Genomic DNA, 17,728 nt, shown 5'->3' with positions numbered 1-17,728 from the left:
AGGGGCTACTCAACACCAAAATACAAGACTTATCAGTCAGATACAGCAGACAAATATACTGGACGCCATAACCCAAACTATTAGTGTACACTTTGTTTAGTTGTTTGGTTGTTTTAATGTAAATGTTTTACTTGATCTACAAAATCCTGCTGATGTAATATTAACATCATGATACATGGATGTGTTATGAAAACTCAATAAAAATGTTTAAAAAAAAAAAAAGTCAACAATCGGAGGTGGATGGCATTAGCATGGGTCTTGTTGGCTTTAGGTGGATGGCATTAGCATGGGTCTTGTTGGCTTTAGGTGGATGGCATTAGCATGGCTCTTGTTGGCTTTTGAAGGGCAAGAAACAAAAGGATGGTCCTTGTGCCATTAGGCCTCAAAGTACGGCAGAGCAGTTGGGTCAGTGGTGAATTTGTCTAGGGGTGAGATGTTGGGGTTGGATGAAAGGTAAAACCGATACACAAATAGAAAATTGTAGCAATTGAATACCTTAGTGCTTAAATAGGCTGTCTTGGTTTATTTTTTTTTAGATATATAGGCCTACGGATTAAAATACCCCATTCATGAGTTTTACTGTCTTATTTTTGGTCACGAAATTAAGGTGTTTGTGCTTAAATGTGATTGTCTAATTTACCACACTACTTTGAGTTTGCAATTTGCTTTGCTCCCACGATAGCATTACTTACCTGCACAGTATGTATTACTTGCTACTTACTCTTTAATAGCTGTAAATAGATTTTAAAAAACGGTCGATATTCCAACAGTTGACATTTGAACAGCCTCTTACTTGCATATGCCAAATGAGAGTGGTCAAATAGGTCAGTAAGTGACAAAGAAAAACAGAGAGGTTTACAACCCAAAAGAGCAAAACTGTCAATAAATGCGAGTTACTGTTTTGCGTTTGTTTACCTTCTTGTAAAATTTCACTGTTGCCAACTGGCATATGGATAGCTGGAAAGTTCTTTTTTTTCCCTCCTGGCAGACAAACTCTTCCCTCCTTGTTGGAGTGCAATGATAAGATTATTTTTTGGTAATGACAGTTGGCAATGTGCAGGATCTCTGCACACTGCTTGCGAATGTGGCCACCATGGCAAGCCTTTTTTTAGGTATGGCCTAAAGATAGCTTTAGGCCATACCTAAAGCCTTCATTCACCTTTTGTCATCTATCAACTACATGTTCACCATTTAATATGAACCATCTATTATACAATCATTCCCCTTTTATTCACCATTCTTGCACTCTGTCATCTAGTCACAATGTACTCCCTACCTTCCCTCACCCACCATTCGTTTACCTTTTGCCAACCATTCCCTTTATCCAGTCATCATTAATCACTATTGTTCACAATTATTTCGTCATTTATATGTGCCTTATACACTAATAATTCACCATTCATCATCCATTTGTAACCCACTGACCATACATTTATCATGTAGTCACAAGGGAGGGGGGCATACTGCCTCTCCTCCCAGCACAGTTCACCCCATTGCATCCTGGTAAATGCAGTATGCTTACTTCAAAGTTGCTGTAGTTTTTCACCCGAGTTGGTGCAGGTAGTACTGTTATCTCTAGACATGTGTTTCTGGGTTTATCCCTTCATCAGTAGAGCAGAATTAGTAGAAAGCAGAGAAAAGTCATCTGAGGTCGCTAAAATTCTGCCCAAGTCTTCGCAGGTGACAGTACCACTTCATTGGCACACAGGTGCATCCCAGGTGAGCTTGTCTGCTCGTTGGCTCAAAGGAGCCTTTTAAATTCAGGGGGGGGAGCACAATGCCTCTCATCCTCTTCAGTTTCCATACTCTCCCTTTACCCACACCATGCTCCTATTTTCTCCCTCTATCCCTCCTATGGACACGAGAAAGAAATATGAAGTTAAGGATATGGATCACAATGAATTTGCATTATAAAAGGTGAGAAGAGGAACTGTGACCTGGAAATACATGTACAGAAGGAATATTTGATTTTTTCTATCATGTGCCATTAAACAAAAAATAGGAACTATCATTGAAATGCTTTCTATCTTACTTTTCTCCACCAAACCACTTCTTTAGGTGTTCCTAAATATCAGGGTATTCTCTTGGTGTCTTGGGACCTGTAGATGCTCCATTGTCCCTGCTTCTGCAAATTGATTCAGTGCTTAAATATCCAGACAATAGTAGCCCCTCTTTTCCAGAATAGCATGCCCTGAGAATCCACCTCCTCGCTGGGAATATGTTGAAGATAGACCTCTGTGTCTGTAAAAAGCAGAGAAGAAAGGCTGCCAGCATTTGCACCCTATAGGTGTCTCTCTTGAGGTCCTACATCTAATCATCATCTATCTTTGTTGAAATCTGCATTTAAACACAGAAAGGCTTCTTCTAATCTACAGTTAGAGCAACACTAGTTTGGAGAGCTTCCTGTGAATGGCATTGTGAGAGTAAACAAATGCAAAAAGAGAATGGAAGCAGTTGAGCTTTTTGCCACAGGAGCGCACACAACAATTAACAGAGGTATAAGAACATGGTAGTTCCAGACAAGTCCATACAGTGTAAAAGCTTGTATTGGAGGCAGTAGGTAAGATTGTATGTATTTGGATTGAAAGATGGCTCACTAAATTTGAAGGGATGTTACTTTGGAAGGGAAGAGTATCTGTATTGTGTACAGGGTTACGGAGCCTACTTGCAAGAATGAAAGGCCAGATTTAGAGTTAACTCTGTATATGAGTACTTGGACACTCTGCAATAGGAACATACGTTGCTTCCTTTTAGAATGGAATAATTAAAGCACTGCTCTAGATAGCGCCAAGTTGGAGTTATGAGGCTATTGATCATGGTGTGGTAGAGAACCAGCAATTGTTTGTTGTATAGTACAACCCAAAGATGTTGTATCTAAATTTGGAGAGGGTTCATCTCTGTGTGGAAAGATGCTGCCTTAATTAGGAGGTTACTACATGCCAGTATGTCACCTGAAAGGACGGTACTGTCATGTTTAAAATCTCTCACAATTAATACTGTATTCTAGAAGCAGTTGAAACCTAGAAGAATCCATCTTTTTGTGCATGTAAGATATATATTTTACTTGGCTTTGAATTATTTAACAACAGGAAGAGGTGAATAAAACTGAACACCACTAGCACATTTCATAGAAAGAAGAATAGGGTTTGTCCTTCTTCCACCTTCCTAGTAAAAGGGACTCTGTGAGAGGATGAGTAATTCTGCGACTCTGGAAGGGCTGAAGTATTTCTGGCTATGATAACAATGAAGATAGATGAGGAGTAGAGCATATGAGGAGATTATGGTCTCAGATATGCGGTTTCCAGATTTTCTTCATACATGAATTAAAATCTTTACTCGAATAGGCAACATTACTGTACATTTCAAGGAAAGGAGCATTATAGAAAAGAGCTGGAGTCAAAGGGCCTAATTTAGAGTGTGGAGGATGGGTTTTATTTTGTCAGAGTACCAGAGTAAAATACTTGATGGAGTACCTGTCCACCACATGTATAAACATTCGCTAGTTCTGCAAACAGCTCTTAACATTGGTAGGAACCGTCAAACATTGCAGCCACCCTTCAAACATTTATTCTTTTACACTTGTTTTTTTTTTTTTCAAAAACAAAACCCCAAAGCGGGGAAATGTGTGAATATCCTAACTTGCCATCAGGCTATATTTGGCCAGACAGTACTAAGAATTTTGTTTGACAGCACCTTCCACTTGCTGAACACGGATAATAAAGGGTACTGCTTTGCAGTCTAGGCAGAGCATGTGTGTCTACAGCTGCACATGTTACAATTGGATAATATTAATTACCATGTAAACATCTGTTCATAGATTGTAGTTGGGTAGATTGGTATGCATCCACCCTGTTCCCCTGAAGCCTGTGTTTACCTCAGATCTTTTCTCTTCATGTGTTATCTGTTTCACACTCCATAATGCACATGATGCACCATGCTCAATCAATCAATCAAAGGCATTTGTATAGCGCACTGCTCACCCGGAGGGTCTCAAGGCGCTGGGGGGGGGGAAGGGGGAAACGCTACTGCTCGAACAGCCAGGTCTTGAGTTGCTTCCTGAAGGCGAGATGGTCTTGCGTTGTCCGGAGGTGGATGGGGAGGGAGTTCCATGTCTTGGCTGCCAGGTAGGAGAAGGATCTTCCTCCGGCGGTGGCTCTGCGGATGCGGGGGACGGTGGCGAGAGCGAGGCTGGCGGAGCGGAGCTGGCGGGTGGGCTTGTGGAAGGTCAGGCGGCTGTTGAGGAACTTGGGGCCCAGGTCGTGGAGGGCCTTGTGTGCGTGGGTGAGGAGTCGGAACGTGATTCTTTTGTTGACGGGGAGCCAGTGCAGGTCTCTCAGGTGTTCGGAGATGTGGCTGTGTCGGGGGATGTCCAGGATGAGTCGTGCTGAGGCGTTCTGGATCCGTTGGAGTTTCTTCTGGAGTTTGGCGGCGGTGCCGGCGTAGAGGGCGTTCCCGTAGTCCAGCCGACTGGTGACGAGGGCCTGGGTGACCGTCTTCCTGGTCTCGGTGGGGATCCACCGGAAGATCTTTCGAAGCATGCGCAGGGTGTTGAAGCATGAAGATGAGACGGCGTTGACTTGTCTGGTCATCGAGAGGGAGGAGTCCAGGATGAAGCCTAGGTTGCGAGCGTGGTCCGTTGGCTTGGGGGTGGCTCCCAGGGCGGGGGGCCACCAGGAGTCGTCCCAGGCGGATGGTGATGATCCCAGGATGAGGACCTCCGTCTTGTCTGAGTTCAGTTTCAGGCGGCTGTTCTTCATCCATTCGGCGACGTCTTTCATCCCTTCGTGTAGGCTGGCTCTGGCGGCGTCCGGGTCGCTGGTGAGGGAGAGGATCAGCTGGGTGTCGTCGGCGTAGGTGATGATCTTGAGGTTGTGTTGACGTGCGATGGTTGCGAGGGGGCTCATATAGACGTTGAAGAGGGTGGGGCTGAGCGATGACCCTTGTGGAACTCCGCAGATGACTTCGGTGGCCGCTGACCGGAACGGGGGGAGGCGGACTCTCTGGGTTCTTCCGGCGAGGAATGAGGCGATCCACTCCAGGGCCTTCCCCTGGATGCCGGTGTTGTTCAGGCGCTGTACCAGGGTGCGGTGGCAGACAGTGTCGAACGCTGCGGAGAGGTCCAGGAGGATGAGGGCCGCAGTTTCCCCATTGTCCATTAGGGATCTGATGTCGTCTGTGGCTGCGATGAGGGCGGTCTCCGTGCTGTGGTTGGCTCGGAAGCCGGATTGCGAGTGGTCGAGGGATCCGTTGGTCTCGAGGAAGGCAGCTAGCTGTCTGTTGACGGTCTTCTCGATGACTTTGGCAGGAAACGGGAGGAGCGAGATGGGGCGGTAGTTCTTGAGGTCGGAGGGGTCTGCAGTTGGTTTCTTCAGCAGGGCACTGATCTCGGCGTGTTTCCAGCACTCCGGGAAGGTGGCGGTGTTGAAGGAGGCGTTGACGATGTCACGGAGGTGGGGTGCGATGATGTGGTCAGCCGTGTTGAAGATGTGGTGTGGGCAGGGGTCCGTAGGGGATCCGGAGTGGATGGTGTTCATTGTGCGTGTTGTGTCTTCGGTGCTGACTGGGGTCCAGGTGCGGAGGGTGGCGGTGGGGGGCATCGGTTCGGTGGTGGGGTTTGTGGTTGGTGGGCCGAAGCTGTTGTGAATGTTGGCGATCTTGTCGTGGAAGAAGGCTGCGAGGGAGTCGCAGAGGTCTTGCGAGGGAGTGATGTCATTGTTTCCGGCGTCGGGGTTGGAGAGCTCTTTGACGATGCTGAAGAGTTCCTTGCTGTTGTGGGTGTTGTTGTCCAGTCGTTCCTTGAAGGCTGTCTTCTTTGTGGCGCGGATCAGTTGGTGGTGTTTGCGGGTGGCGTGTTTGAGGGCCGTCATGTTGTCTGTGGTCTGGTTGGTGCGCCAGGTGTTCTCCAGGGAGCGGCAGTTCTTCTTGGAGGTGATGAGCTCGTCGGTGAACCAGGAGGCTTTCTTGCTGCTGCGTCTGCTGGGGGGGTTCTTCTTCAGTGGTGCGAGGGCGTCTGCGCAGTTGGTGATCCACTGTGTGAGGTTGTTGGCGGCTTCGTTGGGGTCCGTTGAGCTGGTGGGGGGGTTCTGGCTGAGGAAGGTGGTGAGCTGGTCGCCGGTGATCTTGTTCCAGCTCCTGCGGGGGGTTTGTTGAGGGTGGTGGTGGGTCGTCGTTTTACTGAAGCTGAAGTGGACGCAGCTGTGGTCAGTCCACTGGAGATTGGTGGAGTGGCTGAAGGTGACATATTTGCTGGATGAGAAGACTGGGTCAAGCGTGTGGCCGGCGTGGTGTGTAGGGGTGGTTACCAGTTGCTTGAGTCCGAGGTTGGCCAGGTTGTCCAGTAGAGCAGTGGTGTTGCGGTCCTTGTCGTCCTCCAGGTGGAAGTTGAGGTCCCCCAGGAGGATGTAGTCGGTGGAATTGATGGCGTGGGGGCTGACGAAGTCTGTGATGTCTTCGCTGAACTGTGTGCGTGGTCCCGGTGGTCTGTAGATGAGGGTGCCTCTGAGCGTGGTCTTGGGGTTGGTGTGTATCTGGAAGTGGAGGTGTTCGGCGGAGGTGAAGGTGTCATCAGAGTTGGTCGTGATGCGGATGGTGTTCTTGTGGATGATGGCGATGCCTCCTCCTGTCTGGTTGACGCGGTCCCTCCTGGTGATTTTGTAGCCTTCTGGGACGGCGATGGCGACGTCGGGTGCTGAGGAGGCGTTCATCCAGGTTTCTGTCAGGAAGGCGATGTCTGGTGCTGTCGAGTCGAGGAGGTTCCAGAGTTCGACGGCATGCCTGTGAACGGAGCGGGTGTTGAGCAGGATGCACATCAGGTGTTTGTTGCTGGGGCTCGGTTTAGTAGGTGCAGTGTTGGGTCGTAGGCTGGTGAAGCGGCAGGTCAGGCAGGTGAAGGGTCCGTGGGTGCGTCTCGGGGTGGCTCGGTAGCAGGCGGTGTTTCGCCAGGCGTTGAGTGCGTGGAGGGTTCTGGCATCGTAGCTGTGCAGGGTGTGCTGGCGAGGGCGAGGACCAGGGGGTCTGGCGCTGGGCGCGGTCCAGGCGCGGACGGGCGCAGACGGGCTTACCTTTGGCGCGCCTTCGGCGCTCAGTCGGAGCTCCCGCTGCGCGCGTCCGCTGCGCGCGTCCGCTGCGCGGTCGCTCTGGGGGCGTCATAAGTAAGGAGCCGGGAGGGAGGAGCAGCTGGGTGGCGGGAGCGGTCCGGCGAATGGAATCACAGGGGGGCGGGGCCGCAGGGAGGCAGCGGCGGGAAATCCCAGGAGCAGCGAGCGAGCGAAGGAATCTGCAGGCAGGAGGCGGCAAAGGCAGGCAGGAGCGGCAGCAGTGAGTGGGGCGACCAAGCCCTGTGGAGGGCTGAGCGGTCACACTCTGTGGTCCCCTACGGTCCCCTTAAGTAAGGAGCCGGGAGGGAGGAGCAGCTGGGTGGCGGGAGCGGTCCGGCGAATGGAATCACAGGGGGGCGGGGCCGCAGGGAGGCAGCGGCGGGAAATCCCAGGAGCAGCGAGCGAGCGAAGGAATCTGCAGGCAGGAGGCGGCAAAGGCAGGCAGGAGCGGCAGCAGTGAGTGGGGCGACCAAGCCCTGTGGAGGGCTGAGCGGTCCTCACTTGCAGCGCAACGCATCCCAGTGGTGCACAGGAGCACTGCTGACATTTTCTGGATCCAGTCTGGTGTGTGGGGAATATTCTCAAGATGAGAAACCTGTGGTTAGGAAAAGTATTTACAGGAAAGAGCATTAACAAAGGCAAAACTTGTTCTTTACGAATTCCCTAATTTGTTAAGAACCTCTCTATACCAAGGTAGGTCAAGCTGACATTCAAAAAACATATGTAAATGTTAATCATTAATTTTATTGCACATCCAACATTGATTGTTACATTTTAGACATAGCTTAAGGAGTTTGTGTTGAGACTCTTGGAGTAATTTCAGGTTGTACAAGGAGCTGCAGATCCGTGCTAAGATTGTTTTGTGATGTCAGTATATTGAGCCAAATGTCAAGGTCCATATTTAGATGTTGGTCTGTTTTCCAGCTTTGGAATATCTTTGCAAGGGACTCTTAGCTTTTAAACCTCAGAAGATAATTCATGTCAGAATATTTTATTCTTTTAAAGCAGCGAGTTTCAAGTAATGATTCACTCAATGAACTACAGTCCAGGGATCCATGAAGTTAGTGAGCTCCCTGAGGAGCAAGAGCCTGGCATGGAGGGCTGTCCTGTGGGTCACCATCCCCGGGGCCTGGTACAGGCCCCAGTGAGGATACGGGTGCCGTGGCTTTGGCGGCCACTGGCCCAAGTTCTCAAAATGGAGGTTGAGTCACAAGAGGCCAACAATGCTCCAACAGCTCCAGTACCACCTTTGTCACTATGCAAGGAGAAACCCTAGGTGTACCTGATGAGCGAAGAATACCTGGATAAGTATGGTGACCGCCCAGTATGGGATGATTACCGCAAGAACCACCAAGGTGGAATCCCACCCCAGAAGACAAGGAAACTTGCATTAGGGGGGAAAAGAACTGTAGAAATCCCTGCCACTTCTGCAGAGACCAGAAACTGGGCCTTCACCATCAGAATGTGAAGGTCCTGGAGCAGTTCATCTCTCCTTACTTTGGTGAGAACCTCCACCCTACACACACACACACAAGTGTGCTGTATGAAGAAGCAGAAGAAGCTGACCGAAGTCATTGGCAATGCTTGAGATTTTGGGTTGTTGATCTTTGATGTACACTTTGCTGACTCTCAGGAGGAGGACTACACTACCTCACATGGTGCAGTGATAAAGACTCCTCCTGCACATGCTCTGCAGACAAAGGTAGCATGGTACGCCTGGTGTGAATGGCAACAGTCCACAAAGAAAGAAGTGGCTCACATCTGCAAGATTTACCACCATTTCCTGAAGAGGGGGAAGGGGGCACCTGCTGCTCAGACCAGAGAGGGCCCCAGTGGATACTCCGCCACACGGCAGAGGAGGAGTGATACTAGGGGAGGAGCACAGGAGCTCTGTGATGAATAAAGCGATTGGAGGTTTGCAGGAGGAACAAACTGGGGAGACACGCAGGATCAGTGTGAGCAGTGGCATTTGGGCTAGGGCAGCAAGAGCAGGGAACTCTTTCTGACCCTGCTTGTTTTCCTGCTGAGCAGAATAAGAGGACTGTGTGTGAATCAACACTTCTGTGATAATGTTTACGTGGTTGCATGTTATGATTCATCATTAAAACTGACAGAACAATAACATTTGCTTAGAGATAGGTTCAAATTTTATTGTCAGGAAGGGTATGTAATAGTTACATTTCTTAAGAGATCATTTCATCCATTCTTTAGTGTGATGGTCACGTTGTTTTAGAAGAGTCAGAAATAAAAATGGGCGATAGAAGTCTATCAGTAAAATGCATCTCTCAAATCATAAATACATCTTGATGTCACAAATATGTTTTTTTAACTTATATTGGAAAAATACTGCCATGCTCAGGTGGCTGTTTCATGTGTTGACTCTTCACTCTATCATATTTTATGACTTTAAAATGTAATAATACATTGCAATAAAAAGTAAGTGATGCTCAGAAATGTTGTTATATCTCTTTGTATCAATATTTTAGGCATATATTGTCAGTCTGTTCAAGAGCCTAATTGACCAGCAGTCTTGGAGTGATGATGGCACAGTCTCTGAAAGAATGCTTCGTAGCTCCCTTTTGCTTTTTGCTTGTATGCGGAAGTACCAACCTTGTGTTGATAAAGCTGAAGATTATTTTAAGAAGTGGAAGGAATCCAATGGCACTTTACGGTCTGTTATTAGTTTGGTTAATGTCAATTATCATTTCTATTTACTACCATGTTTTGTTATTTTTGTATCCTTGGACTCTTGAGATCCATGTGTTTCTTTGTTTTTTTCTTATTTTATTAAGAGAAGACTTAGTGCAGTCTATAGACATTGTGTATTATAAAAGTTATTTATATACAACAATTCATCCAACCCAAGATACATTTGATGGCTAGGATTAATATTTCAATAGGATGTGCCACACATTTTCAATCCTATAATTTTCTCTGCTTTGTTGTTTGCCTGATAGAGTGGAAATTCGATTTTGTGCATAATACATATTTTCTGGCACTGTTACTCACATACAGGTGGATTACAATTTTTCCAATTAGTAGTGATTTAGTTTTGCAACTATACTATATGCTGATGTAAGTCTCCTGTCAAAATAATAAAGGATGTACTAAACATTACCATAGGGCCAGTAATTGCAGACAGATTACATGCTATTGATGCCATAGATCCCTAAACATAAGGCAAGCGGCAAACATACTGGCCTCTTGAGCAGCACACCTTGGACATCTGGAGCTAAGATTTTTATCTTATTTTATTTAAGTGCAGCCTGCTTGGGGTAAAGTAAAGTTGATGGGATGTTTTACATTGATGCATTAGTAATATAGCAGGATGCATGTATTTAAGAGCCCAACCTCTGCAATATTATTTCAGTAGTCATAGGAAGATGCACTGCAATAGCCCATTGCTCTGCAAGGTGGTTGTTGCAGTTGGGTAGCTATTTTTTCAAACATGCATATACATTTTTAATCATAATATATTTAAAAACAGATGCAATTTCAGTGATCTCACTGTTGTCCATAAGCTTAGCTTTTATTAGATAATCCCGTATCTGCCAATATCTGAAGAAGCTGCTCTTAGGAAGCTAAAACTCATTAATAAGATCCTCATAAGTACGTATCTGTTGATACCTCTGAGGTTGGTCAAGTTGGGCAACATCTCGTTTTAGCCCATTTGTGTGTCATGGCATCATAAAAGATTTCCAATAATTCAGTTTGCACTCCAGTTGGTGTATTTTAATTGATTGGAGGAATATTCAAACGTTTAACACACTGTAACCGTATGTTTCTGGGGTCTCTAACTTCACCTTCACCTGCTTAAGTGGTTAGGATCGAAATAATGGAGTAAGTATCCCCTCAGGTTGGTACCTAGGGGGCGTAAAATATATATTAATAGAATTATTATGCCTTGAAATGAAGAGTAGGCTTGAGATCCAGGTTTTTCTTCTATATATTTTTATTTTTTATTTTGCAACAGGACATAGTTGAAAAAAATACACATGTGTAACAATACAAGTGAGAATTTAGTAGATTTAGATCCATGCTATTGTGCTCTTCAATTGGCTCTGTTACACATGTTGCCAGGAATATTTGTAACAAATACAGTTGGAGGCACTAAAAAGTGTCTGTTTTCCTTAAGCATTTAGTCAAACAGCTTTTTTTGTAAAAAGACTTCTACTTCTAAAACGTTTTTTTCAAATGTTCTTGCCATTGTGTATTTCTTGTCTTTGATTTTTGCATTTTCAAGGCACATTTTCATAATTTATTATGATCATCTGAAGAAATATGAGGACAATAAGCAATTAGGTTATCACTATCTAATCGTATATTAGGATATAGTTCCACATTTGTATATCATATTTGGCATTCACAATGCCTTTTTCATATATATACAGAGAAATTCATATTGTTCATAATCTAGAAGTCTGTACAATGTTTTCATTATTCCTAATCAAGATTTTTAACCTTCATAATTGAAAAATATTCTACAATACTAAATAGTGGTGCCATACTATAATATTTTTCACAGATGTCATTGTATGTGTACCCTATATCAGAAAAGCTGAAACTGAGGAGTTAATTTCATGCACATACTAACTGAATCCAGAAGCAAATAACATCTGCCATTTTGTTGTGAAATATGTATGTTTATCATTCACAATCAATGTAAACTATTAAAGACAATCTTTAGTGGTGGGTTACTTCTTTGCTCTGAATGAATGTGAAGGGGAATGTAGAAAACAGAATAAGTATTAGGACTGTGACTCTTGCTAAAAGTGAACTCTCTGTAAGTAAAGTTAAAGTTGCTAATATCAACATAGGTAAACTTTAAAGAAGAGGTATAGTAGCCCACATTCTAAGCATGATTGTCAAAGAACTAGTAATAGCGCTGTCCTGTGTAGAGTTGATGCCATTTGGGTCACTTTTGTGTTTCTGGCGTCTTCTTCACGGGAACAGAATATACAATTGGTATGTTATAAAATGTAAAGATGCAGTATTATCATTGAAATATGATTTACCTAATGGCAAATATATAACACATTTTTAATTGTTTCTACAAATATTCTATCTAATATGATGCCTAAGAAAGCAAACAACATAAGTACATGCTTACAAATATGAAACTGAGCAATATAGTTTTAAGTGAACTGCATGCTGTTAGCTGCTCTGAATTTACGGGATCACATCTTTAATATCAAATGTGTGCTTGTTTTTATACTGCCCACATTCCTGTTATATTACAATGGCTTTATATCTTTTTGAACATTTCCTGAATAGAATTGTAATAATATTCTGTAGGTAGCATGCAAAGCAGCAAACCAATTTCAAATCTAAATGCTGGGTTTGACTCAGTTTTCAGTTCCCACTACCAGTGTTGTATTACCTAATAATTTCTTATTCCATTTCTAAATAACCAACCTATGTTTTGAGCTCCAGGTTCTATAGAAGTGACACAATAATTATGTCAACTCAAACTTTCAAAGATAATACAAAATCATGTAAACACATTTCTCAAAGCCACTGTCCTATGACTCCTGGTTTTGCATGTTTAACAACAATCTTAGTGTGTGTGTTTGTGTTGATATATATATGTTCGATGGCATGTGTAGCTGCAGATACACATGCTGTGCACATCCCGCCATCTGGTGTTGGGCTCGGAGTGTTACAAGTTGTTTTTCTTCGAAGAAGTCTTTTCGAGTCACGAGACCGAGGGACTCCTCCCATTTCGACTCCATTGCGCATGGACGTCGACTCCATCTTAGATTGTTTTTTTTCCGCCATCGGGTTCAGACGTGTTCCTTTTCGCTCCGTGTTTCGGGTCGGAAAGTTAGTTAGAATCTCGGAAAAATCGTCGGTATTGTTTGCGTTCGGTATCGGGTTAGTTACAACAGATCAACACCGAATTAAGAAGAGCTCCGGTGGCCCTTCGGGGTTTTTTCGATCCCCGTCAGGGCCTGGTCGGCCCGGCCACGTGTCTCTTCAAGGCTGATGGAACAGACCCCATTCCGCTTCTGTCCAAAATGCCATAACAAGTATCCATATACAGATCAACACCTGGTCTGTAACTTGTGTTTGTCACCAGAACACAAGGAGGATACTTGTGAGGCCTGTCGAGCGTTTCGGTCCAGAAAGACACTCAGGGACCGAAGAGCAAGAAGACTGCAAATGGTGTCGGCGCCGAAAGGACCAGGGCGTTTCGAGGAGGATGAAGAAACATTCTCCATCCAGGATTCGGACTCGTCGGAGATCGATCCCGAAGAAACGCCGAAAACCGTGAGTAAGACGTCGAAACAAAGAACTCACGAAAAGACTGCTAAAGCCCAGGGGACGCCACCGACAACAGGCCATGGCTTAACCCGAAAAATAGGTGACCGTCCATCGGCACCTTAAAAGGGCAAGCTGGTGTCGAAGTCATCCGACTCCGGTCGAGATACCGGCACACAGCAATCTCGGGCCAAAGAGAGTGGCTCCGAAAAGATTCAGCATCGAGACAGCGGCACTGAAATGGGTCGGCACCGAGAGGGCACTACACCGAAAGTAAAAAAGATTTCGTTGGAGCCGAAAAAAGCAGCCGAAAAGGTTTCGGTACCGAAACATCCGGCCTCCGAACCGAAAATAAGTTCCTATTCAGAGGAACAAGGACTGTCCTCACAAATGAAGACACACAGATTCCAACAGGAATTAGAGACAATAGAGCCAGATCACACGCAAAGGCGGCTCTTTATTCAAAAAGATACAGGGAAGATCAGCACTCTTCCTGCAACGAAAACTTGCCTTCCAAGACAAGGACAAACAGCCACAAGCAAAAGTGGCTAAACAAGTAACACCACCACCATCCCCACATCACTCTCCACAACCCTCACCGGTAGCCACTCCACCAATGATGCAATCCCCAACTCATACGGGGATGAGTCAAGATGACCCTGACGCATGGGACCTTTACGACGCACCGGTGTTAGATAATAGTCCTCAATGCTATCCAGCGAGACCGTCGCCACCAGAGGATAGTACAGACTACGTTCAAGTGGTATCAAGAGCAGCAGCATTTCACAATGTCAGCCTTCACTCAGAACCCATTGAAGACGACCTCCTTTTTAATACACTGTCGTCTACACACAGTCAATATCAAAGTCTGCCGATGTTGCCCGGAATGCTAAAACACTCCAAACAAGTGTTTGAGGAGCCTGTCAAAGGGAGAGCCATTACTTAGAGTAGATAAAAAATATAAACCGCCACCAACAGACCCAGTGTACATCACACAACAGCTATCACCAGACTCTGTTGTAGTTGGAGCAGCGCGCAAAAGAGCCAACTCTCATACTTCAGGAGACGCGCCACCTCCAGATAAAGAGAGTAGAAAATTCGACGCGGCAGGCAAAAGGGTGGCGGCACAGGCAGCAAACCAGTGGCGTATTGCAAATTCGCAAGCTTTGTTAGCCAGATATGATAGGGCCCATTGGGATGAGATGCAACACCTTATTGAACATTTACCAAAGGAGTTCCAAAAAAGAGCGCAGCAAGTGGTAGAAGAGGGACAAAATATCTCCAATAATCAAATTCGATCAGCATTGGATGCTGCAGACACAGCTGCTAGAACTGTCAACACAGCAGTAACAATAAGGAGACATGCATGGCTGCATACATCAAGATTTAAACCAGAGATACGGCAAGCTGTGCTGAATATGCCATTCAACGGACAGCAATTGTTTGGGCCGGAGGTGGACACTGCAATAGAAAAACTTAAAAAAGACACTGACACGGCCAAAGCCATGGGTGCACTCTACTCCCCGCAGAGCAGAGGCACATTTCGAAAGACACAATTTCGAGGGGGGTTTCGAGGGCAGACCACAGAAGCCACAACCTCACAAACAAAGCCCACTTACCAGAGCCAGTATCAGCGGGGAGGTTTTCGGGGACAATATAGAGGAGGACAGTTTCAAAGAAACAGAAGAAAGTTCCAAAGTCCCAAAACTCCTCAAAACAAACAGTGACTTCAAGGTCACAAATCCCCAACACATAACACCTGTGGGGGGGAGACTAACCAAGTTTTACATACATTGGGAGGAAATAACAACAGACACTTGGGTCTTAGCAATTATCCAGCATGGTTATTGCATAGAATTTCTAAAATTCCCTCCAAACGTCCCACCGAAAACACACAGTATGTCAAAACAACATATAGATCTTCTAGGACTAGAAGTTCAGGCATTGCTACAGAAAGAAGCAATAGAATTAGTACCAAAAGTACAATTAAACACAGGAGTTTTCTCACTGTACTTTCTGATACCCAAAAAAGACAAGAGCCTGAGACCTATACTAGATCTCAGAACATTAAATACCTACATCAAATCAGACCACTTTCACATGGTTACTCTACAAGACGTAATCCCACTGCTCAAACAACAAGACTACATGACAACACTAGACCTAAAGGATGCATATTTCCATATACCAATACATCCTTCACACAGAAAGTACCTAAGGTTTGTATTCCAAGGGATACATTACCAATTCAAAGTGTTGCCATTCGGAATAACAACTGCGCCAAGAGTTTTTACAAAATGCCTGGCAGTAGTAGCTGCACATATCAGAAGGCAGCAAATACATGTGTTCCCATACCTAGACGATTGGTTAATCAAAACCAATACGCTAAAACAGTGTTCAAAACACACAAAATATGTCATAGAAATCCTACACAAACTAGGTTTCTCAATCAACTACGCAAAGTCACACCTGCAGCCGTGTCAAACACAGCAATACTTAGGAGCAACAATCAACACAGCAAAAGGGATTGCTACTCCAAGTCCACAAAGAGTACAAACATTTCACAATGTAATACAGGCCTTGTATCCAAAACAAAGAATACAAGTCAAAATGATAATGAAACTACCAGGCATGATGTCCTCATGCATAGCCATTGTCCCAAATGCAAGGTTACACATGCGGCCCTTACAACAGTGCCTAGCATCACAATGGTCACAAGCACAGGGTCAGCTTCTAGATCTGGTGTTGATAGACCGCCAAACATACATCTCGCTTCAATGGTGAAACAGTATAAATTTAAACCAAGGGCGGCCTTTCCAAGACCCTGTGCCACAATACGTGATAACAACAGATGCTTCCATGACAGGGTGGGGAGCACACCTCAATCAACACAGTATCCAAGGACAATGGGACATACAGCAAAAACAGTTTCACATAAATCACCTAGAACTATTAGCAGTATTTCTAGCGCTGAAAGCATTTCAACCCATCATAACCCACAAATACATTCTTGTCAAAACAGACAACATGACAACAATGTATTACCTAAACAAACAAGGAGGGACACACTCAACACAGTTGTGTCTCCTAACACAAAAAATATGGCATTGGGCGATTCACAACCACATTCGCCTAATAGCACAATTTATTCCAGGAATTCAGAATCAGTTAGCAGACAATCTCTCTCGGGATCACCAACAGATCCACGAATGGGAGATTCACCCCCAAATACTGAACACTTACTTCCAAATTTGGGGAACACCACAAATAGATCTATTTGCAACAAAGGAAAACTCAAAATGCCAAAACTTCGCATCCAGGTACCCACAACATCAGTCTCGGGGCAATGCGCTATGGATGAACTGGTCAGGGATATTTGCGTACGCTTTTCCCCCTCTCCCACTCCTTCCATATCTAGTAAACAAGTTGAGTCAAAACAAACTCAAACTCATACTAATAGCACCAACATGGGCAAGGCAACCTTGGTATACAACACTACTAGACCTGTCAGTAGTACCTCATGTCAAACTACCAAACAGACCAGATCTGTTAACACAACACAAACAACAGATCAGACATCCAAATCCAGCATCACTGAATCTAGCAATTTGGCTCCTAAAATCCTAGAATTCGGACACTTAGACCTCACACAAGAATGTATGGAGGTCATAAGACAGGCTAGGAAGCCTACCACTAGACACTGCTATGCAAATATGTGGAAAAGATTTGTTTATTACTGCCATAATAATCAAATTCAACCCTTACACGCATCTACAAAAGATATAGTAGGATACTTACTACATTTGCAAAAATCAAAACTAGCTTTCTCTTCCATAAAAATACATCTTACTGCAATTTCAGCTTACCTGCAAATTACGCACTCAACTTCATTATTTAGGATACCAGTCATAAAAGCGTTTATGGAAGGCCTAAAGAGAATTATACCACCAAGAACACCACCAGTTCCTTCATGGAACCTCAACATTGTCTTAACACGACTCATGGGTCCACCTTTTGAGCCCATGCACTCTTGTGAAATGCAATACTTAACGTGGAAAGTTGCATTTTTAATTGCCATCACATCTCTAAGAAGAGTGAGTGAAATTCTAGCATTTACCATTCAAGAACCATTTATTCAAATACACAAAAATAAAGTTGTTCTACGGACAAATCCTACATTTTTACCAAAAGTAATCTCACCGTTCCACTTGAATCAAACAGTAGAATTACCAGTGTTCTTCCCACAGCCAGATTCGGTAGCTGAAAGAGCACTACATACATTAGACATCAAAAGAGCACTAATGTACTACATTGACAGAACAAAACTAATTCGAAAGACAAAACAACTATTTATTGCCTTTCAAAAACCT

At 44.7% G+C, this 17,728-nt stretch overlaps 1 protein-coding gene and 1 pseudogene across 3 annotated transcripts in view; both read left to right on the top strand.

Moving 5' to 3' along the window:
• Positions 1 to 17,728, top strand: part of ERAP1 (endoplasmic reticulum aminopeptidase 1) — a 540,616-nt gene that overhangs the window by 386,787 nt on the left and 136,101 nt on the right. For all 3 annotated transcript variants that reach the window (XM_069225890.1, XM_069225880.1, XM_069225900.1), the window contains exon 15: positions 9,584 to 9,768. In XM_069225890.1, the coding sequence (XP_069081991.1) occupies positions 9,584 to 9,768 (185 nt within the window). The remainder of the gene's footprint in view (positions 1 to 9,583; positions 9,769 to 17,728) is intronic.
• Positions 5,469 to 9,000, top strand: LOC138291462 (small ribosomal subunit protein mS40 pseudogene; annotated as a pseudogene).

The sequence above is a fragment of the Pleurodeles waltl genome, chromosome 1_1 (assembly GCF_031143425.1).
Source record: "Pleurodeles waltl isolate 20211129_DDA chromosome 1_1, aPleWal1.hap1.20221129, whole genome shotgun sequence".
Lineage (NCBI taxonomy): Eukaryota > Metazoa > Chordata > Amphibia > Caudata > Salamandridae > Pleurodeles > Pleurodeles waltl.
Note: the sequence above shows the minus strand (reverse complement) of the source record. Positions and strands in the feature narration are given on the sequence as shown.